Source organism: Saccopteryx leptura, chromosome 4, assembly GCF_036850995.1.
Source record: "Saccopteryx leptura isolate mSacLep1 chromosome 4, mSacLep1_pri_phased_curated, whole genome shotgun sequence".
Classification (NCBI taxonomy): domain Eukaryota; kingdom Metazoa; phylum Chordata; class Mammalia; order Chiroptera; family Emballonuridae; genus Saccopteryx; species Saccopteryx leptura.
The window spans coordinates 180,828,669-180,854,017 of NC_089506.1; the positions used below are offsets into that span (position 1 = coordinate 180,828,669).

At 35.8% G+C, this 25,349-nt stretch overlaps 1 protein-coding gene across 1 annotated transcript in view; it reads left to right on the top strand.

The window, feature by feature from the left end:
• SNX2 (sorting nexin 2) overlaps positions 1–25,349 on the top strand; it is a 68,911-nt gene that overhangs the window by 17,728 nt on the left and 25,834 nt on the right. The window contains exons 2-7 of the mRNA XM_066382097.1: positions 10,839–10,959; positions 15,277–15,440; positions 17,792–17,858; positions 18,198–18,241; positions 19,884–20,025; positions 25,015–25,093. Coding sequence (XP_066238194.1) covers positions 10,839–10,959; positions 15,277–15,440; positions 17,792–17,858; positions 18,198–18,241; positions 19,884–20,025; positions 25,015–25,093 — 617 coding nt within the window. The remainder of the gene's footprint in view (positions 1–10,838; positions 10,960–15,276; positions 15,441–17,791; positions 17,859–18,197; positions 18,242–19,883; positions 20,026–25,014; positions 25,094–25,349) is intronic.

The window sequence follows — 25,349 nt, forward strand, 5'->3', positions numbered from 1 at the left end:
ATGTGCCTCAACTGGAATCCACCTGGCAAGCCCACTAGGGGGGCGATCCTCTGCCCATCTTGGGCGTGTTTTTGTTGCTCAGCAACTGAGCTCTTAGCGCCTGAGGCAGAGGCCTTGGAGCTATCCTCAGTGCCACAGGCTACCTCTCTCCAATCGAGCCATGCTGCAGGAGAGGAAGAGAGAGAAGAAGAGAGAGGGAGATGGGTGGAGAAGCAGATGGGTGCTTCTCCTTGTGTGCCCTGACCAGTAATCGAACCTGGGACATCCACACATGTGGCGGACACTCTACCACTGAGCCAACTGGTCAAGGCTGTATCTTCAGTTTGGCAATACCTCTTACTGAAGAGACTGCCTTTATCTATGCATATCATGGCCTCGTTTGTCATAGATTAATAGACCATATAGACAAGGATTTTTGTGGCCAGAAATTTGCTGTAGTTAACTCTTATATGTATCAATTGACTTTGGTAAAATTGGTTTCATTATCTGTTGTTTCACTTAAAATTGCAGTTTCCAAGAACTTAGTGATTACATTAGATTAGGACTTACTGTAGACTTATAGTTATACATATATTTAATCACTTCTGTTGCTTTTTCTTCTCCCATTGCCCCCTCTTGTGCCATTTTTCTTTAGCATAAAGAACTTCCTTTAGCCTTTTTTTTTAGAGGCAATCAGTGATGCATTCTCTTATTTGTACTTTTATCTGAAACTCTTTATTTCACTTTAATCTCTGAATGATATTTTTGCTGATTTTAGATTTCTGGGTTGATTCTTTTTTTTCCAGACCTTTGAAAGTGTTATACTGTTTCTAGCCTTTGTGATTTCTGTTGAGAGCTCTCCAGTCATTTGTATCAGTGCTCCCCTGTAAAGTGTCTTATTTTTTTTATATGCATTATTTTTCTCTGTTTTATTTTCAGCACTTTGATAAGGTTATATGAAAGTATAGTTTTCTTTGATTTTTTTTCCTCTTTGGAGTTTAACTTCTTGAGTCTATAAATTTGTCCATCACCCAATTTAGAAATTTTATTTCTCCTTGGACTCCGGTGACATAAATATTAAGATGTTTTGATACTGCCCCACAAATCCTTGAGACTTTGTTCATATTTTCAAACTTTCTTCATTGTTATTCAGATTATATACTTTCTATAGATTTTTCCATTTCACTGACACTAATTTCTATCATCATCTTCCTGTTATTGAATCCATCCTGCAACCTTTTTATTTCTGACAGTTTCTTTTTCAGTTCTGAAATTTTTATTTGGTGATTTTTTGTAGCTTCTAGTTCCTTGCTGAGAACTTCTGTCTTTTAATTTAAAATGTTTTTACCTTTACCTCATGGAGCATAGAAAGTTGTTTTAACTAATATCTTCAATATCTGTGCTATATTGAGGTCGGCATCTGCTGATTACCTTTTCCCTTGAGATTTGGTTACAAATTCACTTATGTAAATATTACATTATAACAATGAATTGAGATTCCCAATTTTTAATATTGCATTTATTTTTTTCTAATTTTGCTGTTTTGTTTCAAGATTAATTTATTTCTTTTTATCTCAAAGTTAATATCAAGCAAGGTTGAAAAATGCAAAGAAAAATAAAGTTAGGTGGCTCTGGATTTGGAACTTATAAAATAATGAAATGGATAGATTAAAAGAATATGTTAGAACAGCCCTGGCCTGTTTGCTCAGTGAATAGAGCCTCACCCCGTTTGCAGAAGTCCCTGGTTCAATCTCTGGCCAGGACACAAAGGAGAAACAACCATCTGCTTCTCCCGCCCTCCCTCTCCCTCTTCTCTCCCTCTCCCCCTTCTGCAGCCAGTGGATCAGTTGGTTCCAGTGTAACCCCTGGTGCTGAGGATAGCTCCTTTGGAGCATATCAGCCTCAGGTGCTAAAAATAGCTTGGTACTTGAGTATTGTATTGGGCCCCAGATTGGGTTGCTGGGTGGATCTCAATCTGGGAGTCTGCCTCACTATCTCCTCTCCTCTCAACTTAAAAAAAAAAATTTCTGATGCACTTATATGGACAAAAATAAGTTGGCACAAGGAAATTTGTTATGTAGCCATAAACAAGTTAGTGTGCAGGCAGAACTAGCATTTAGAGCTAATTCCCAGGAAATTTTACAGATAGAAATCTTTGTTTAAAGTGAAGTTGAGGCCTTGGCCAGTTGCTCAGTGGTTAGAGTGTCAGCCTGACATGTGGACATCCCAGATTCGATCCCTGGTCAAGGCACACATGAGAACTGACTATCTGCTTCTCTTCCCCCTCCCTCTCTCTCTTCACTCTCTTTCCCCTCTTGTAACCAGTGGCTTGATCAGTTCCAGCACAGGCCCTGGGCGCTGAGGATAACTCAGTTGATTCCATCATTAGCCCCAGACACCCTCCTCTCACTTAAAAAAAAAAATGAAGTTGAGTATAGAAATCATATTTAGGACCTTAATTCCTATATTTTATTCAATACAAAGTATATGTTAGTTTCTGGGGGGACAAAGAGACTAGGAAACATTTATTTATTTATTTATTTATTTAGGGACAGAGAGAGGGATAGATAGGGACAGACAGACAGGAACAGAGAGAGATGAGAAGCATCAATCATCAGTTTTTCGTTGCGACACCTTAATTGTTCATTGATTGCTTTCTCATATGTGCTTTGACCGCAGGTCTTCAGCAGATCGAATAACCCTTTGCTCAAGCCAGCGACCTTGAGTCCAAGCTGGTGAGCTTTTTTTTTTGCTCAAGCCATGAGCAAAAAACGCCTGACCATGAGACACACCTAGGATTTTAAGGAGGAAAATAAGAAAAAAAATACTCTGAACCAAATGGTGTGTTAAAATATTTAGTAAAATATAGCACAGTAATATTTCAACAATGTAAACTCAGCAGTATTAACCATTAGCACTGTTATTAACAAAAGAGAAGAGACTTTAATGTTCAAATACTCCTCTAGTTGTCCGGGAACCCCAGGAACTCATTATCGCTAGTGTCAGAATTTAAGAAGCCCAGTTGCTCACAATCACTGGTATCACTTTCTTTGCTATTTTCATATATGATCCATCTTCAGTGCCATCCAAGGCATTGCTAATGCCACATTTTTTGAAGGACTGTACCATGGTTTCATTCTTCACTGACTGCCATGATGTTTTTACCCAATCACAAACTTGAGTGATAGTTGGTCTCTTCATTCATCCAGTTGGTGTCAGATCATGATTACCAGCAGCCATCCATTTGTTCCACTCTTCTCGCAGAAAGACTTTAAACGCTTTGTTTATGGAAATGTCGAAAGGTTGCAACTGGCTGGTAAGACCCCCAGGAACACAGCTAGATGAGTCTTCACTTCTTAAAAGTTTTTGTGTGGTTTCGCTAATATGTGCTCCAAACTGGTCAAGCACTAATAGGGCAGCAAGTGACGTCAGCACTTCACATGGAGCTCCAGCAGCTGCAGTGCAGCCCTCCACCCCTGCAGTGCGCCTCTCACGTCTGCCCTCGATGATGCCAGATGAATGTGCCCACACGACGTTGCTCACCTTCCCCCCTGCGCTGCATGCAACTGTGGAAACCAGAACCAGGAGAGATCACTCAGCAGATGTCGGTTCTGCACGCCGCTGTGGCGGGTATGATTCCACTCTTGCTGGCGCTCATTCTACATGTTTACCAGCGCAGCACCCCACAGCAGCTAAAAAATAAAATGAACAAAAAGATTTATATAGGCAGATGGGGATCCTCAAACCCCTCAGCGAGATCTTCTGAGCATGGCCTTTAAGATACCAAGAGCCAGAAAAAGCCCAATAGAGATCAGGGGAACTACCAGCTTTTAGGATACGCCCTTAAAGGCTCCAATGCCTCAAAGGGGTCTCATAGATGCCATCTGGGTCCTGCTTCAATAGTGGAAAGGAAGGTCATTGAGCTAAAGCCTGCCAGACTTACATGCCTCTGCTGTGAGGAAACAGGGACACTGGAAGGTAGGCTTCTCCCTCACTCCTCTAAGGGAGGGTTCAGTCTCTTCCAGCCCTGCTCCAGCCACCTATGACCTAACCTTGCCTAGAATGCTGGGGTTTGCCACTGAAGTCTGAAGGTGCCCAGGGCCGTCAGCCCCATCTACGATACTGTGGACGAGCCTAGGGTATTTCTTCCAAGAAGCAGGTAAACTGATCTCATTTGCACAAGGGCCACTTAACTATGTCTTGCCTGAATAGTCAGGTTTTTTATTCTTCCCTCGAAGATCTCTGTTGTGGGTGTTGATAGTCCTATTTTCTGCTGCTTTGTTTAATATATAGTGTTTCCTTTATTCTTCCTACCTCAATGCCCCACTTATATTTCAGGCTGGGACCTACTCCTAATTTAGAACTCTCTTTCTCCCTTTTGCCAACTTCTATTATGAAACTACCTTTGCCACCCAGCTTAGTGTATCCCAAGGTTCTCTTTACCAAGCCACAGTTGCAGAGTTCCAGGGAAAAGCAGCCTGGTCTCATCTCTCCAGGCAGAGGAGAACAGAAGCTCCATCTCCACACATGCTGCAGATGGCTTTTCCAGTCTACCTGAATCATTACCAGCTAGAAGCAGCATTCATTGGGACTTGGACATGAGCTGCAAAGCATAGAAATGTGACAACAATTTTAGTGCTGTGCGGACTTTTCCTGGATGTGGACTTTTCCTGGACTCCTACTCCTTGTGACAGCTCCTAACAGACTGAACTGGGGTTGGGTTGCATTTTTCAGGGATTTGGCATGGTGTTGGGGCCAACTTGGACTTGGTGAACATGTTAAGGACACTACTCTTTTATGGATTCTTGCTGTATTGGCCAAGAGTTTGCTTAAAGGCTTTAATCACTGTAAAAAAAAAATAGAAGACTGGATAAAGAAGATGTGGCACATATACACCATGGTATACTATTCAGCCATAAGAAATTATGACATCGGATCACTTACAACAAAATGGTGGGATCTTGATAACATTATACGGAGTGAAGTAAGTAAATCAGAAAAAAAACAAGAACTGCAGGATTCCATACATTGGTGGGACATAAAAACGAGACTAAGAGACATGGACAGGAGTGTGGTGGTTATGGGGGGCGGGGGGAGGGGGCGGGGAGGGGCACAAAGAAAACTAGATAGGTGACGGAGGACAATCTGACTTTGGGTGATGGGTATGCAACAGAATTGAATGGCAAGATAACCTGGACATGTTTTCTTTGAATATATGTACCCTGATTTATTGGTGTCACCCCATTAAAATAAAAACTTATTTATTGAAAAATAAAATAAAATAAAATGAACATTCACTTCATAAGACACACGGGCATTTTCCCCTCTACTTTGGGGGGGGGGGAGCATCTTATGGAGCGAAAAATATGGTACAATGGCACTTCATATTCACTGGAAGTTCATAGTTCACATTAGGATTCACTATTGGTATTGTACATTCTATGGATTTGGTCATACGTATTGACATGTACCTACCATTATATTATCACACAGAATAGCTTCACTGTTCTACATGTCCGCTCTGCTCTGCCTATTCATTCCTTCTTTCCCCCAACCCACTGATCTTTTTTACTGTCTCTCCAAAGTTTAATTTTCTTCCAGGATGTCATATAGTTGGGATCACACAATGTGTAGTCTTTTCAGTCTGACTTCATTCACTTAGTAATATGCATTTAACTTTTTTCTTTGCCTTTTCATGCATGGCTAGATAGCTCATTTTTTTTTAGTACTAAGTGATATTTCATTGTCTGAAATACCACGCTTGATCCATTCACCTAACTCAAGGACATCTTGATTGCTTCCAAGTTTTGGCAGTTATGAATAAAGCTTCTGTAAGCATTGTGTACAGAGTTTTGTAGAGACACAGGTTTTCAACTGCACTGGATAAATACAAAGTGTGATTGCTGTACAGGATGATAAGAAAATGTTTAGTTTTACAAGAAACTGCCAAACTGTCTTCCAAAGTGGCTGTACTATTTTTGCATTCCCACCAGCAATGAATAAGAAGAGTTCCTGTTACTTTACTATATCCTTGCCAGCATTTGGTGGCCATTCTAATGGGAGCTTGACCATTCTAATAGGAGTATCGAGTGTACCACAGTGAAGTATAGTGGTTTTAATTTGTTTTCTGAGGACAAAGATATGAGGCATCTTTTTATATGCTTATTTATCATGTGTATATCTTTGGTGAGGTGTCTGTTAAGGTCTTCGGCACATTTTGATTGGGGTGTTCATTTTCTTACTGTTTAAAGAGTTCTTTGTATATTTTGGATAACAGTTTTTTATCGGATATGTCTTTTGCAAATTTTTTCTCCCAGTTTATAGCTTGTTTTTTCATTCTCTTGACAGTATCTTTGGCAGGGCAGAAATTTTTAATTTTACTTAAGTCTAATCAGTTCTTTTATTTCTTGGATTGTACTTTTGTGTTGTATGTAAAAACTCATGGCCAAACCTAAGGTGATCTAGATTTTTCTTCTATGTTATTTTCTAAGAATTTTATACTTTTGTGCTTTGCATTTAGATCTGTGATCCATTTTGAGTTGATTTATTTAAAGCAGGGGTCCCCAAACTTTTTACACAGGGGGCCAGTTCACTGTCCCTCAGACTGTTGGAGGGCCACCACATACAGTGCTCCTCTCTCTGACCACCAGTGAAAGAGATGCCCCTTCCGGAAGTGCGGCAGGGGGGCCGGATAAATGGCCTCAGGGGGCCGCAGTTTGGGGACGCCTGAAGAATATAAGGTCTTTGTGTAGGTTACTATTTTTGCATGTGGACGTACAGTTGTTCCAGCACTATTGAAGATACGTTTTTCCTCCATTGTAATTCTTTGCTACTTTCTCAAAGATCAGTTAGCTGTATTTATGTAGGTCTGTTCGGGTCTCTGTTCTGTTCCATTGACCTGTTTATTTTTTCACCAATACCTGTTTAGTGAACAGCCAGTCTGAAAAGGCATAGAGGAAACTTAAATGCACATTTTTAAGTGAAAGAATTCAGTCTGATTACTGTAGCTTTATAGTAAAGCCTTGAAGTCAGTAGCGTCAGCCTTCTAGCTTTATTCTTCTCCTTCAATATCATATTGGCTATTCTGAGTCTTCTGCCTCTCCATATAAATAAACTTTAGTATAATTTTGTCAATATTCTCAAAATAATTTATGGGGATTTTGATTGGGGTTGCATTGACTCTGTAGATCAAGTTAGGAAGAACTGCCATCTTGACAATATTGAGCCTTCCTACCCATAAACATGGAATATATCTCCATTTATTTAGCTTTCCTTTGATTTCATTCATCAGAGATTTGTCATTTCCCTCATATGAAACTTATACATATTTTATTAAATTTATACCTAGGAAGTTTTCATTTTGGGTAGTGCTGATATAAATGGTATTCTTAATTTCAAATTCTATTAGTGTATAGGAAAGTGATTAACTTTTTTTGTGACAGAGGGACAGACAGACAGGAAGGGAGAGATATGAGAAGCTTTCATTCTTCATTGAGGCACCTTAGTTGTTCATTGATTGCTTTCTTATATGTTCCTTGACCAGGGTTCTCCAGCAGAGCGAGTGACCCCTTGCTAAAGCCAGCGACCTGGGGGTCATATCTATGATCCCACACTCAAGCCAGCGACCCTGCACTCAAGCTGGTGAGCCAGCGCTCAAACTGGGGTTTTGAACCCAGGTCCTCTGCGTCCCAGTCCGATGTTCTATCCACTGCGCCACCGCCTGGTGAGGCGGAAAGTGATTAACTTTTGAATATTAACTTTGTATCTTGCAACTTTGCTTGTTAGTTCTGCAGGGGTTTTATTTATTTATTTATTTTGGATTTTCTACTTTAGATGTCATGTCATCTGTGAACCAAGAATTTTATTCTTCCTTCCCAATCTGTATACTATTTCTTTTCTTGTCCTACTACTTTAGTACACTCAAATACAATGTTAAAAAGCAGTGGTAAAGAGACATTCTGCCCTTGTTCCTGATCTTAGTGGGAAAGCTTCAGTTTTTTCATTATTAAGTATAATGTTAGCTGTGGGTTTTTTGTAGAGAGCCTTTCTCAAATTGAGGAGGTTCTCCTATATTCCTAGTTCACCGAGATTTTTATCTTGAGTGAGTGTTGAGTGTTGTAGCCACTCTGCCACATTTTTATGTAGATATGCTGTGGGTTATTTCAAAATTTTCAGTATTATTGACAAACTTGTGGCCAATCTGGCTAATTCTTAGGCATATTTATAATTATGTTCGTAGAATTTATTTAAGAGTCATTGAGTGTTTACTGCCAGGAACTAAGTAAAAATTATTAAAAAACAAAAGATACTTTATTTCCTTACAGAGTTTATAGTCTAAGTGGATGATAATTATACTGTAATGTGGTAAGAGCAATTATGATGGAAGAAGTAGATACTCTGTGGGAGCATATAGACCAGCGGTTCTCAACCTGTGGGTTGCGACCCCTGTGGGTCGCCTAAAGCCATCGGAAAATACATAATGCATATCAGGTATTTACATTCCGAATCATTGTAACTGTAGCAAAATTACAGTTATGAAGTAGCCACCAAAATTATTTTTTGGTTTGGGGTCACCGCAACATGAGGAACTGTATTGCAGGGTCACGGCATTAGAAAGGTTGAGAACCACTGATATAGACCAATCACCTACCCAGACTCAGAGGTGAGGTTGAGGTTGTCAGAACATCTTTCAGAAGTATTATAAATTTCTTTGTTTTTAAATTCCTTCAAATGAAAATGCTTAGGAGGCCTGCCTTTGTGAGAGTTTGAGTGTGTAAGAGAGAGCTCTTGAGAGAAATGAAGACCTCTCCTTTAAGTTTTCCAATAAAGAATTGATGTTTTCAAAGCTCTAGAGAAATGTTGCATGGTATAGAGGATAGTTTACTTAAGAAGCTGATGAAAAAATTACATGGATTAGGAGTGGCCTCAAAAGATTATTCATTGTACAGAAAGTTTACTAATTACAAAGAAAAAATAGATAATTTATCCTTACTAAAAATTAAGAAATTCTGTTCATTAAAATCTACCATTAAGAAATCCATGCCTGACCAGTCAGTGGCACAGTGGATATAGAGCGTCAGACTGGGATGCGGAGGACCAAGGTTCAAGACCCTGAGGTCGCCAGGTTGAGCGCAGGCTCATCTGGTTTGAGCAAAAAGCTCACCAGCTTGGTCCCAAGGTCACTGGCTCGAGCAAGGGGTTACTCTGTATACTGAAGGCCTGGGGTCAAGGCACATATGAGAAAGCAATAATCAATGAACAACTAAGGTGTCGCAACAAAAAACTGATGATGATGCTTCTCATCTCTCTCCATTCCTGTCTTGTCCCTATCTATCCCTCTCTCTGACTCTCTCTTGGTCCCTGTAAAAAAAAAAAAGAAAGAAAGAAAGAAATCCACACATACCGGGAAAAATATTTGTATTGTCTAGCTGACATGATGAACTTTTATCCAGAACGTATAAAGAATGCCTACAAATCAGTAAGAACACTAGAAAAATCAGCAAAATTATTGAAGAGACCCTTTACAAAGAGGATAATCAAATGGCCATTAAACATTTGAAAAATTGCTGAACATCATTATTCATCAGGGAAAAGAAAATTCAAACCACAATAAGATATACTCTACACCTGCCATAATAGCTGAAATAAGATGGAACATAAAGTGTTGACAAGGAGCAACTGGAATTTCCATATATTGCTTGTGAGTGTATACATTATCTAACCATGTTAGAAGATTGTTTAGTTATCTAGCTATTCCGTCCCTAGGTACATACCAAAAAAATTTGTTCACATGTTTGCTAAAAGATATATATACTAGAAAGTTCACACACCCTTTTGGTAGTAGTAAAAACTGATAACTACCCAAAAGCCCATCAACAGTAGAATGGATTAATTGTATATTCACACAGTGAAATATTTTACAGCTGTGAAAATCAGTAACCTATTACTACATATAGCAATGTAGAAGAATCTCATACAAAACATTAAGAACAAAAACCTATCATAAATGAATGTCTTTTGTATTGTTACCATTTAATGAAAAGCAAAAACAGGAAAAACTAATCCATGCTGGTAGAAGCCCATGTGGGGGATGGGTAAAGAATGAAAGGGAATGTGAATAGAGCTTCTGGGTTTGGTGATAATGTTCTATTTCTTGATCTAGATGCTGGTTTCACAGGGATGTTGGGTTTGTGAAAATATCTAGCTGTGCACTTTTGACATATTTAGTTTCCTTTTTTTAATGTTATTTTTTAGATATATTGGTTTTAAATATTATAAGAAAACTATAATAAAGCTAAAAGCTTTACAATCTAGATTTTGTTATGTTGGTTATTATACATTAAGGTTAAGAAGTACAAAAATAGTCCCTTAGCTAAGTTAAAATGTAAATATTTAGAGAGAGGACATATTTTTAGTTTGATTCTATAAAAATTTTAGAATAATAGTAGTCTTGATTCAACTAGTATTAAACCTTTCTCTTATAATAAAGCACTACTTAGAACTTTACAAATGTTAACATGTTTTCACAATTTCATTTTGACTGTTATATAATAATCTCTTATATATGACCAAAGCATTAAATTTTGTTTTTGTTAATTATAATACAATAGTTATCTCAAAAGAGGTGACTAGAAAAGAATTTTTTTCAATCTTAAGTGACTTTATGTTAAAAAGAGAGAAGATGATTAAAAATGTGTTTTTGGTTCATTCTTGCCCTCAGAGGAGGAACTATAAATAACTGTTCTTGTTCTTTCTTCCCTCATATCAAGAGAATGTTCTATTTCTGTAATGTATAGAGACATAATTATAACAGATAAACATGCTAATCTATTACCTATTACTGTTTTTTTTTTCCACAGTCAATTCCATCATCTCCAGAACCAGTTAGTCTTCTTACAGAAGAAGATGTTAGTACAAACTCTAATGGTCCAAAACCTGCAGAAGTTGTGCTAGATGATGACAGAGAAGATCTTTTTGCAGGTAATAGTAATTACCTCTTTTTAAAAATTATGGCCTATTATAGTATATGTCCTGTTAGAAAGTATTCTTAAAACAAAACTGAAATTTTGTTCAAAACATTAGTGGTAGCATCTTGTTAACTTTGAAGGATAAGAAAATTTTAGTTAGATAATTTTATGAAAAATATAGATAGTTGAGAGAAGCAAAAATGTGATCTTTTCTGGTTTTAAGCCTATGAAAAAAAAATCACGTTATAATTTGGTTGTTTTGATCAGTCCTTAGACTCAAAAATGTAATAGTTTTGGCATTCATTCTTTGAAAAATGGCAGTGATTATATTCTTTATTAATTAGACATTGTCACAAAGCAAAATTAAACTCTGGATTTAAAGATTACTTTGTAGTCTTTGTGTATTTGAAATCTTTTGCTTTTGATGTATCAGTGTTTACCACCTGTTGTATTTTCATTCTCTTTTAGGTGAGTAAATTCATGCTTGAAAAATACAGTTTTGATACAGGGTCAGAGTTTAGTGTAGACCATCCTACGTTTAAAAAAAAATTGGACTCTCTTTAAAATAGTGTTTTGCTTAACACTTAAAATTTAGATACAATTTAATATTTAGATATTAAAAAGCCAAATTTTCCTTAGAAATAATGACACAAAAATTAAAATAGTAACTCTGTATGTTTAACAGCTTAATTTACCTGAACATGCTTTTGTAGAGTTAAAATTTAATATGTCCTCATCTTTTATAGTGTTTGAATAGTCAAACCATTTTGAATATTTTGTACAATTATATTTGAAAATATAGTCTTTCATCCTAAAGGTTCATATACTTTCCTGCTTGATTAGAGCCATGAAAAGTTTTTACTGTAGATGAATTTCTGTATTAGATCAGATCAGAAAATTTAAAATATACCTAATACCAATCATATCCCTCCCCCCTTTTATAGCTACCTAACAACTTAGAATAAAATCATAATTAACCAAAGTTGTAATATTTTTGTTTCTTTCTTTTCATGGACTTTTTCCTGGTAGTCCATAAAGTTTTTTGATTGTATTTATGTTTTGTTTAAAAGTTGACTCCTTTCTCTGCTAAATAGGTAGTATTAATCTAAAATAGTGTGTATTTTTCTTATAGGTAGTATTAATCTAAAATTGTGTGTATTTTTCTTATAGAACTTTTGGATTATCCATTTTATTAAAGACTGTTTCACCTTCAAGTTATATAAATAAAGTGTGCTGAAGCTCCAACCACTGTGTGTGTGCGTGCATGTGTGTATACGTTCGTGCGTGCAAGCACAAGGAAAGAGGATTTTGTATTTTTTTAGAGAGTGCAGTTTGCCATGTGAGGACTAAATAGTGATATTTATTTGCTCAGTTAGCTTGATTAGAAAAATCAAAACACAAAAAAATCTTTTGTGTTTTAGTTTGCTAGCAGTCTGTACTAAACATTGTGATTCAAATATAGTCCGTATCCATGCTTGTTTAAAAAGAAAAGAAAAAGGGACAAAAAACTAAACATTGTCAGGTTTCCTTTGTTATTTATGAACATACATTTTTTATGCTTTATCTTTTTTCTTAAACTCAGTTGCATTTCATAATGATATCATTAGTTGTCCAAGACCTAATCTGATCATTTTTATATGAAAGAGTTAATACTAAATCTGCATCTTATTTACAAACCCTTTAAGTAGGTATATTGTTCCTCCTTCTGTAGAGGAACTAGGAAACCATAGTAGAGAGTAGTCGTGTTACCAGGATGGTGGAAGCTATTGTCCAGTAGTAAAAACATGTACTTAATTTATTTCTCCTGTATCAAAGGACAAATATAGATACTGCTCTAGTGATTAGCCATTTTGATTTTAAAACCATAAGGGGATTAGTGTGTATTGGTATGTATGCTGATGCATTTTGTGGAGCATTTCAAGTGCTGGTATGTCAGAAGTGGTACCAGGAAAAGTTTAAAGTATGACATGTTTACTGTTAGAAAAGAGTGCTCACCCACTATGGTTGGCTATAGAGTACCTCTCCACAGTTTGTTGCATCCTGCACTAACCTCCACTGAATATACGTACATGTGTGTGTGTATTTATTTTTATTTTTATTTTTACAGAGACACAGAGAGGTTACAGGTAGTGGTAGACAGGAAGAGATAGAGATGAGAAGCATCAGTTCTTTGTTGCGGCACCTTAGTTGTTCATTTACAGTACATCATTTAGGAAACTATCTTAGAGGAGTGAGGATGAACAAGTTGCCAATAGTGAAATTGTCTAGACTTTTAGAACTTTCTGCCAGGATACTTAGCTTATTTAACTTATGCTTTTTATCAGATAATATCAATTGTTAGTTTAATGAGTATTCCTTTGTTTAAAAATTCCCTGGTGTCTAACATAGAAGTGTTACTTAGATGATATTTGTGCTTGTCTTCAAAGTATCTCTTCTAAGGAAAAGTTAATCTTTCTACTTAGTATCTAGAGGCATCCTCTGGAACCTTTAGGTCTGATTTAAATTAAATTAACCTTCCTGAACTTGTGTGTTATTTTACTTTTGATAAAAGAAATAATGAAAGGATGCAAGGCAGACTATGTATTAGCATGTTGAACCTAAGTTTGTATCTGTTTATTTCCATGTTTCCCTGCATATTAGTTACTTAGATCATATTTAGCTTTTTTTATTTTGAGGCCTTCTACTATTTATGAAACAACCTGTTAGAGTGTGTACAAAGAATACAAAACCTGGTTTATTAGTGAAGTAAAATGTGATCGAAAAGTTAAAATGACTGACTTACCTGTACAGATATTTCAATAAAGTTATAATGTCTTTCACAGTTTCTCTGAGGCTCTATAGTCAGTAATAACATCTCTTTCAATGAAATTTGTTTTTTTTATTTTTTGTTTTCTGCTTGTTATTTCTCTTGTTTGTAGATTAAAGATCTCACACTTTCTAGCTTTGATACTGCTTGCTTATATTTACTGCTCATTGGTTTCATTTCTATAAAAATAAATCAATAAATAAAGATTAGCAATCTTAACAGCCTGAAGTTGCATATAAGATTTTAGTTTGTTATATTAGGGTCATATATAGTCTATTCAACATCCATAGTCCTATTTTTCTTCCTCTGGTTACCATAGTTTGAAAGATTTTGGTTATTATTTCTATTTTTAGTATACTGCCATTATTACCTTCTCAAACCTCTAGGAATCTAAGAACCTCAGGCTAGAAACCAGTGATCTGATCCTATTTATTTACCTTGCAGTTCTGCCTGCCTTCTCTTGGTGTCAATTCTATAAACCAGTAGAGCTGTGGTTTTCATTATGACCACTGATTGTAATTTTTATTTTTATGGCTTTGCTTTTTGCTTATGCTGTTCATTTTAATGGAACTCTACCCATCTGTATCTTCTATGATCAGTTTTGTAATCTTCCTGATTTCTCCTTCCTACTATATTGTCTTCCATCTTAGTTCAAATTGTAGTGTTTGTCCTGTAGTTCATATACTGTAGTAATTAAATGTAACATTCTTTTTATTGTTCACTTGGTTTCTGACTTGTCTTTTATTATTATTTAACATTCCACATGCTTATGTCTTATTTTCCCAACTAGATTATAAACTCCCTGAGGGCAGGTATGATATTTTACATTTTTTTGTGTTTCTACATTACATTTAGCACACTATTACATAGCTTGTAGATAGTTTATTAATTTGGTTTTAAATATATTTATTTTTAGATTTTTCAAGTAAATGAGCATTTTAAATTAAAACATAAATACCTATTTACTTTGTGTCATATTTGTGTATTCAACTAATATCCAGTAATCTTTAGCAGTTAACTGCTTTAGATTACTAACTTTGTGAATTTTCCATAACAAATTTTTAATTCCACTTGGGACATTTCTGGTTAGACTTCTGCCATAAAATTTGTATTTATATGTATAAATTAATCAATGTTAGTCTGAATAAAAGATTTTAGAGGTAAGTTACCACAAGTATAACATATATTACAAATCCAAACACAAATGAATGTGGAATTACCCACATCATTGCTTTCCTACTAGCTTTTTCCTTACTGCTAGATAATTATGTATAGATAATTAAAATTAAGCTGACTTACTGGAATTCTTCCTAAAATCAACAAGGTCACTGTTGATTTCAAAGTTTTGATAAAGAAGTAAGGAAGGATTCATAAAGTTATTTATAACAGTTATTTTTAAATATTATTTTGGTATTTGTGGATACTATAAAAATGTTTTTTGTAATTCATTAACTGTTATATATATATAGACTACTGGGGGTTTGTTACCACTGTCCTTAACTAACTTGTTTAATTTGTATCTAGAAGCCACAGAAGAAGTTTCTCTGGACAGTCCAGAGAGGGAACCTATCCTCTCCTCTGACCCGTCTCCTGCAGTCACACCTGTGACCCCTACTGCACTCATTGCTCCCAGAATTGAATCAAAGAGCATGTCTGCTCCTGTGATCTTTGACAGATCTAGGGAGGAGGTATGGAAAAATGTTTACATTCTAAATTAATGTGTAAATATTAAGTATTTTCCCCATCCAATGTCATTCTCCTGTTAGTCATTCCTTTTTGTTGTTGTTGTTATTAGTCATTTTTAATCAAAGCCATTTAGACATTTTGGGAAAAGAACATTGGACTAAAGGAATCTGATAATTTGAATTCTAATTTTATTCCCACTGCTTTTTAACCCAGTAACTTGGGCAAATTGCTTTCCTTCCTAAATCATGGATTTTGTCATTTGTGATCTTATGATGATGTATTCCTCTCAGAGCTCTGGTGTCAGTCAGATAAGATAACATATGAAAGTGCTTGAAAACTTAGTCACAGCAAGTGATACTTTGAGTAATTTTATTTGTTAAAAGCATGCAGTTAATGTTGGTGGTCATGTGGCAGGTGGAGGATGGGTTCTGACTGGAAGGAAAGCATCAAAGGGCCTTTTAGGCTGTAATACTGTTTGTTTCCTGATCTAGGTTCTGTTTACAAAGGTGTGTTCACTTTGTGAAAGTTATCGATCTACCTGTAGAATTTATATATTTCATATAGTCTATATTTCAAATGTGGCTTACTTTTTTATTCCCCATTGATTTTGAGAGAGAGGAAGGGAGGAGAAAGAAAAGCAGCAAGTTGTTGCTTCATTTAACTGTGTACCTTTTGATTGCTTCTTTTACATGCCCTGACTGGGGCTCCAGTAGCGACCTTGAGGTTGAGCCAGCAAACCTGGGATTGAGCCAGTGACCTTGGTGCTCTGGAATAATGCTCTATCCACTGCATTACTAGCCAGGGCCAAATATGACTTACTTAAAAAAAAAATCTATGCAAGAGGGTAATCTTGAAATAAGATTATGGTTAAAAAAACCCTCATTTTTCTTTTAAATAGTGTTAGACTATTAATATTGCTTTTAAAAATCAGCAGTAGTTAACAATTTCTGTGCTTCTTGAGAATTACAGTTTCTTGAAGAGTTGCTATTAGGGTTGCTTATTTAAAATGCCATTGCCACATGACCAGGCAGTGGCACAGTAGATAGGGCATTGGACTGGGATGCAGAGGATCCAGGTTCAAAACCCCAAGGTTGCCAGCTTGAGCTTGGGCTCATCTGGCTTGAGCACAGGCTCACCAGCTTGAGTGTAGGCTCACCAGCTTGAGCGCAGGGTTGCTGGCTTGAGCGTGGGATCATAGACATGACCCCATGGTCACTGGCTTGAGTCCAAAGGTCACTGGCTTGAAGCCCAAGTCTCTGGCTTGAGCCCAAGGCTGCTGGATTGAGCATGGGATCATAGACAGGACCCTAAGGTCGCTGGCTTGAGCAAGGGGTCACTCGCTCTGCTGTAGCCCCCGGTCAAGGCACATATGCGAAAAAAAATCAGTGAACAACTAAGGAGCCGCAATGAAGAATTGATGCTTCTCATCTCTCTCCCTTCTTGTCTGTCTTTCCTTATCTGTCCCTCTATCTGTCTCTCTCTCTCTCTCTCTGTCACAAAAGAGAAAAAAATTAAATGGTATTGCCTTGGCCAGTTGCCTCTATTGGTTAGAGAGTCATCCCTAAACACAAAGGTTGTGGGTTTGATCCCCAGTCAGGGCACGTGTGGGAAGCAACCAGTGAATGTACAATAGAAGTGCAACAACAAATGGATGCCTCTCTTTCTGCCTCCCTCTCTCTTTCTGTCTCTCTCTCTCTTTTTCCTCCCCCTTCCTTCCTCTCTCTCAAGTCAATCAAAAAAATTTTTTTAATAAAATACCATTAAAAAGGTCTGTGTAGTTTCCCAGGGTTATCATTTTTCCTACTTACTGTTTTTTTTCAATGAGCTTTATAGTGTTTTCATTGGCTTTAAGAAGAACATGTTTACTAGGTAATTAAAGAAATCAGACACTAAAGTTGCTTCTTAGTATAATTTCTGCACATATGTAGTAATCTGCCAATCTACTCCTTGTTACTAAAAAATAAAGATACAACTTTGAATGCTCTTACTGTTAAGAATAATTAATGATCTAATTATTTTAATAATCTGATTCTGAAGATTTGATATATAGAACAAAAAGAAATCAACAATATCATTGCAAAAGACCAAAATGCTTTTTTCTCCATTTGAGGAGTTTTAGGAGCACAAAATTTTGTGTTACTTTTCCAAAGGTTCTTTTTCCTGTTGTCTTTATATGTGTGTGTTTTTACATTGTCAGGAAATAGAAAGCTTTTATTTTTTAGAAATCGATCATTGAATGCTTTTTTAATTGATGTGACAGTGCCCCTAATAAAAGTTCGATGATAAAAATTATAGCGATTTAGTGTGATGACTATAAATTGGAATCTGTAACACCAAAAATAATCTTTCCTAGATCGAAGAAGAAGCAAATGGAGATGTTTTTGATATAGAAATTGGTGTATCTGATCCAGAGAAAGTTGGTAAGTAAATATTTATTACATTTTGTATTTCTTTTTGATAATTGGCTTGGTTGTTAATGTGATGTTTTTCTTTACTAATAAGTGCATTGTTATGATATTAAAATGGTACTTTTATTTTTAAGCTCGTGGAGGATTTTTGTTTATTTTTTTCTAGCTTAATTGAGGTATAATTGACATAAAAATTGTATATATTTAGGATGTGCATTGTGATGATTTAATATATATATACATTATGAAATTCACAGTGAAGTTAATTTGCACATTACCTCACAGTTATCTTTTGTGTGTGTGTGTGGCTAAGTTTATGTTTTTAATGATATTGTTTAACTTTTCTTATAGGTGATGGCATGAATGCTTACATGGCATATAGAGTAACAACAAAGGTGAGCCTTTTGCTCTTTTAAAAAATACTGAGCCCTCACTATATGTAGTACAAGGATAATTAAAGTATAATCCCTGTCTTTACAGGGTGACCGTTCAGTAAAGATTGCAGATTAGTTGTGAGTGGTTTGGTAGATAGAGTATTCTTTGAATGTATGCAGGAAGGCTACTAATAAACAAAGGTAGGAGGAGTCACTAGGGGAGATGGTGAGGGAAGAAAGGAGAGTGCATGTTCCAGACAGAGGAATTGGCTTGTGTAAAAGCCAGAAGTCAAGAAAGCATTGTGCCTTCTAGCACCTATAAGAAGTGGTACCTGATTGAATTGTTTGCCAGTAAGCTGCCCTCTATTTTGAACAGCCACCTTAAGGAATCTAAACTTCATCTTGAGGATAATGAGAAGCCAATGAGGAGGTTTGAACAAGAGTATGGCACTAGATTTTTGGTTTAGAAAGATCTCTTAACTCAGTAGGAATTGGGACTATCAAAGTAGAAATCAGGATTCTACTTGCAATTCCTAAAGGATTGTAGGCCTTCAAGTCTTAAAGAGAGAGAGGGTCAGTAGCAATCTTAGCTGTGAGAAGTAATACATTATGTTAACAATTTGGTTGTGGGGTAAAGCAAAGTAAATGGTTTCATGAGCCTGATGTGTGGTAGCCCAGTGGATAGAGTGTCAACCTGGGATGCTGAGGTTCCCAGATTGAAACCCTGAGATCGTTGGCTTGAGCACAGGGTCGCTGACTTGAGCCCGGGATCAAGGACATGATCCCAAGGTCACTGACTTAAGGGATCACTGGTTCAGCTTGAGTCATTGTGTCTGTCCGTCGTCCCCCTCCCTCCCCCCCTGTCAAGGCACAGATGAGAAGCAACAAAAGTGAAGCAAGTATGAGTGATGCTTTTCATCTCTCTCCTCCCTCTCTCTTCCTGTCTCTGTCTCTCTCTCAAATCAATAATAAATGAATGAATGAATGGTTTCTGGAGTTGTGTAGGAGGTAAAATCGATAGGGCTTAGATATAAGGAATAAGGAAAGAGGAAATGCCTATGTTCCTCACTAGAGGAACTTGTGGTATTTGGGTGATCCTGGAAAAAAGGCAGAGCAAGTGGAAAAACACAGTGTGGACAGGGCTGTGATTTGGTAATTCATTTACAGATAATTTAACCCTTTACCATGGGTTAGGCTATTTTCTTAGCACTAGGGCATAACAGTAAACAATATAGACAGGTGTCTTTCCCTTTGGAACTTACGTTCCAGAGAAGAAAATGCGGTGAATTCGAGGTGTCAGTGAGATTTACATGGTGTACCTTGAGCAGCATTTCGATATGTTGGACTGAAGGTCAAAAGAGATCTGGGTCAGAGGTAAAGATTTAAGAATCATTAGCATAACTATGAATAGAATCAATAAGATGAGTCAAGGATGTGGTAAAGCAAATATTTTCTGTCCTCTTAAGATTCTATAAAAAATGTGTGATTTAGGTTTTTTTCATTTGTTAGCAATTTGTATACCACCACATTAGTTAGCTACTCTGGATTCTTTTGTAAAGTAGACCTGTGTGTATACATATATATGTTCACATTTCTGTATGACATTGACTTCTGAATAATTGTTTAGTATTCAGAATTTGAAATACCTCTTTTTCACTTGTAGACTTCTCTTTCCATGTTCAGTAAGAGTGAATTTTCAGTTAAAAGAAGATTTAGTGACTTTCTCGGTTTGCATAGCAAGTTAGCAAGCAAGTATTTACATGTTGGTTATATTGTGCCACCAGCTCCAGAAAAGAGTATAGTAGGTAAGTGTGAAAAAAAATAACTTTTGTTTGTTACTGTATTAGTTCAATTTTAACTGTATAGATTTGTAGATTTCATGGTCATTTATTATGACATTTCATAATGTCTAGAAATACTGAATTTAAATATTCCATTTATGATTATTATTCACCAACTGAAGACTGTATAAGCTAACAGTTTTATTTTCTAACACCTGAGGATTTTGGTTTATATAATACAATGATATTAAATATTGGGTCAGTATTTGCCAAATCGAAGGCAATTGAAAACTAACCTTTTAGGGTCATTAGAGTACCATATTACTGAGTTACATTTAGAGGGTATTTAATGTTATTAGCATGTTAATAATGTTTTTTAAGGGATTGAGGTGCTTGGCTCTCAAGCTATATATTGTCTAAAAAGATTTGATCTAGCTTCACTCAGGAGCTAATTCTGTACCTCAATGTAATGTTTAAAAACATGGCTACTTATACAAGTAATAGAAGAAGAGTTAAGAATATGCAAAAAATTACAAAAGAGAACTCTTAATGTCTCACCATTAAGATATTCTGTTATCGCGTAAAATTTTGTAGTTTTTCCAATGTTTTCAGCCATAGATTTTTATTTGCCTTACATTAGATTTTTTATACATGATTATAATTTAGAAAAATAGCCTAAAGTGAATTTTTCTGATCTTTAAATTCTTATTTTACTTTTTCTAGCATTTAGCTTGAAGAACAGTTTTATGATTTTGAAACCTGATATATTGGAATGGATTTGTTATATATTTTTTTAATTCAAAAATCTAATTGTGTAATTTTTCAGCTTCTTGCTCTCAAGACATATTCTTCAAATTTATTGAGAACTCTATAAAGAGCTTTTGTGAGATATACTGATATTTATTATAGGTGAGAATGTTTTGAAATTGTATTTATTAATTCATTTAAAAATAAACTACCTGTTAACAAGTAAAATTTGGTCAAAACAATTTTTGTAAGACAAAAATTAAAAGCTTGGTTTTTTTTTTGTTTTTGTTTTTTATTTTTACAAATATCTTTTATTTCTGGCTTAATAGAAGATAGTTATATTCTCATATCTGCTTCTGTGCTCAATCTGTTGTGACATACACATCATATAACTGAGCTTTAATGAAAGAATGAGAGTAAAAATTACAAATAATATAATTCTGGGAATAGGCTTCTTTGCACTATCCTCCTTCACCTCAAAAAGTGTCTCTGAAACCTTCCAGGTATTCTGACCTTACTTTGAGAACTGCTGATCTGGTTAATAATCTTATTTCTCTCTTCTCTAAACTAGCACACTGGTATCTTTCAGCATCCTGCTATCTTTCTAGAAAAATTAAAGTTGTATCATAAATGATTTATTAATATCCTTTTTTCCTTGACTTTAAAGTCATGTAACTTTTTTAATATCAAAAGAAGAAAACAAATTATTTCTCTTATTTTGGTGGCTAGATATGCTGCTGCTAGTTTAGTCTTTAAACATTGACCAAAAAATAAAATATTTAAAAACTAAATTTTTATACTCAGGTTCATTGTGTTTCAAATTAATATTTTGCCTTTATAATCTTCAACCTTCCACATGTGATTGCAGTATAATAAATAGCACATATAGCCTAACCAGGCAGTGGTGCAGTGGATGGAGTGTCAGTCTGGGACGCGAAGGACCAAGGTTTGAAACCCTGAGGTCTCTGGCTTGAGCGTGAGATCATAGACATGACCGCATGGTTGCTGGCTTGAGCCCAAGAGGTCATTGGCTCAGCTGGAGCCCCTATGTCAAGGCACATATGAGAAAGCAATCAATAAACAACTAAGGTGCCACATCAAAGAAGTGATGCTTCTCATTTCTCTCCCTTCCTATCCATCCATTGCTATCTGTCCCTTTCTCTGTCTCTCTCTCTCTTGCTAAAAATGAATAAATAAATAGCACTTATAAATTGATAATAGAAACTAAATTTTTAGAGCATTCTTTTCTGCTACTGATTTTGACAGCCTACAAAGGGTATCAGGGGACAGTGACACAGTTATGTTAAAATTGTTCATAGGTATGACGAGGGTAGCCTGTTAAAATATCAGAATAATTAACATTCATTGAGTACTTACTGTGCCTAAGGCATTACACTAAATAATTTATGGGCATTCTCGTTTAATCCTCAGAATGACTTTAGGAGGTTAACTTAAATTGTCCTTATATAATAGGGAAGCTAGGGTTCATCAAGGTTATGTAACATGCCCCATGTCATACAGCTACTAAGAAGCAGAGCTGAACTTTTTTTTTTTTCTGTATTTTTCTGAAGTTGGAAACGGGGAGGCAGTCAGACAGACTCCCGCATGCGCCTGACCAGGATCCACCTGGCATGCCCACCAGGGGGCGATGCTCTGCCCCTCTGGGGCGTTGCTCTGTTGCAACCAGAGCCATTCTAGCGCCTGAGGCAGAGGCCATAGAGCCTTCCTCAGCGCTTGGGCCAACTTTGCTCCAGTGGAGCCCTGGCTGCGGGAAGGGAAGAGAGACAGAGAAGAAGGAGAGGGGGAGGGGTGGAGAAGCAGATGGGTGCTTCTCCTGTGTGCCCTGGCCGGGAATTGAACCCGGGACTCCTTCATGCCAGGCCAACGCTCTACCACTGAGCCAACCGGCCAGGGCCCCAGAGCTGAACTTTTAAATGCCAGCTGACCATTTATTCCAGAGCTTCTATGCTTTACCACTGTTCTATTCTGCTTCAATTTTGGTATAGTTTTTTTGTTGTTGTTGTTGTTGTTATTGTTTTTTCAGTACAATTATGGTTTGCTTTTATTTTTTACCTAATATAGAAAACCTTTTAGTTTTAAAAAATAATCTAACGTAACACTGTGTGATTGTAGAATTGTCTAATACACATTTAAGGATTAAATTGTTTTAAATTATATATACACCACATTACTCTTAAAGGATTTGAAACAAGTACATATAATGCAGTTTTATTTTTTAAAAAGATAAACAGGAATAATAATCAAATAGTAAGAAGCCAATATAAAGTTTTCTCAAAGTATGCATAAATCTGAACAATTGTTAAAGGTGGGCAACAAATTACTTTCAGAGCTTTTTATCAGCCAACCAAGTAGAGAAGCAGTCATTTAAAAATTTCATATTGTTCATCTTTTTTTTTTAAGTAAAAAGGAATACATTGCCTCATCAGGCAATGGCTCAGTGGATAGAGTATCGGCCTGGGACACTGAGGAGCCAGGTTCAAAACCCAGAATTCACTGGCTTGAGCGTGGGCTTGCAGGCTTGAGCATTGGGATAATAGACATGACCCCATGGTCGCTGGCTTGAGCAAGGGGTCACTGGCTCGGCTGGAGCCCGTCTGTTAAGGCACATATGAGAAAGCAATCAATGAACAACTGAGGTGCTGCAACTATTGATGCTTCTCACCTCTCCCCCTTCTTGTCTGTCTCTCTGTTTCTCTCTCTAAAAAAAGAAAAAGGAACACATTATCTAAGAAATATTTAACATATGGATGCTCCTTTAATTATATAATCAGTAGTTTTCAAATAACAAACAGTGATAATGGGTTGGTGAAAAAAGTACCTTCTCTGCTGGGAAGCTATGACTGCTACTGAAGGAAGAGGAGTTTTCATTAGCACATAATGGTTACTACACTTTTATAGAACCTTAGTTGACTTAAATACCCTATTTTAGTAAGCTTTTAGAAAAGAGCAACAAAGTTGAAACGTTTAGGAGGTAACTGGTTAGAGGAAGATATTTTTATTTTTAATTTGCCACCATGGTATATAAAGATCACCTCTAGGAAATAGCATGAGCAAAAGAACCTTGAAGGAAATAAAAGCAAAGAACTATATCTTGGTAAGGTTTTTTTCACGGAAACAATATGTGAAATAATTAGCATCCCACACATCTTGTGGTACATTCATGGTAGGTGTTTGAGTTTTATTTTTTAAACTATTTTATTTCAGAAGAATTAAGTTAAATGGAACATTCATAGGTGATATATGTTTATTCACCAGCTATATCACCCTGAGTAAAAGTGACATGGTTTTAGATAACCCACTTAATGACTTGATTGAGGTATAATTTACATGCTAATACAATTCATCCACTTCAAGTGTGCCTTTTAATATATTCAGAGTTGCCCATACATCACCACATTCATTTTAGAATATTTTTATTACCTCCTTAGCTATCATCCTCTAATTTCCCCATCCCCCCAGTCATAAGCAATCACAGAGTTTATTTTCTCTATAAATTGCCTGTTCTGGACATTTCATATAAAGAGAATCATATAATATTATGGTCCTTTGTAACAAGCTTCTTTCACAGTATAATATTTTCAGGATTTATGTATGTTGTAGCATATACCAGTACTTCTATAGAATTGATTTTTGAAAGAAAAGAACGAGAAAAGCAAGAAGAATCTTTGGTCTGATGTATTAGTGTTAAAATTGAAATTGCCAATAGAGAAATTAACATGATTTTTATTTTTTAGTTTGAAGAGTTCTAAATTTCTCTGTGAAAGAAATTGTTTAAATTATAAAACAGCTATGATAAACAACATGCTCTTAGAATCTGCAAGTGATAATATTTAGCAAATTCATGGATTACACTTATTTTTATTTTTCTTGTCCCCGAAGTAAAGAATCTTAATTATTGATAAGAAATGAAAGTATTAATTGAGATTAAATTTTCTAATTTCAATTCCATTGAACTGCAGACACATTTTAATTTACCAGGAGTATAATATATAACAGATAAGGAATCCAAAAGTTATAGGTCAGAAAACTACAGACACAGGTCAAACTCTGCTTTATTTGTAAGTACTTACCAAGTAGAGTTAATATATCATGAGTTTTAATTTTTAAAAAATATGATATTGATTATAAGTTTAGGAGCATTGTCAAGTTCAGATTTAAAGTGTATTTTAAATTAGGCAGAAATGACTATAAAAGAATGTCCCATAATAACAAAATTATCATGAGTCTCATTTGATTTTTTTAAAGGCATGACCAAGGTCAAAGTGGGTAAAGAAGATCTATCATCCACTGAGTTTGTAGAAAAACGAAGAGCAGCTCTTGAAAGGTAATTCTAGACAATTCTGCTTTATTACTCTCATGTTTTTACTTCAGTAATATAAGTCTAATTTTCTTATGTGATTCAACTATATTTCAGTGATTAATTTTTTTCAAAATAGCATTGATGACTCTTACCGAGAGCACTTTAAACTTACTAAGAAAATTACTTCTTTAAACAACATAGTACTGTATGCTTGTTCTGCTTTTATTAATAATAGTCTATCAACATACCACCTATTTTTGTATCATTGTTACAGGCAGAA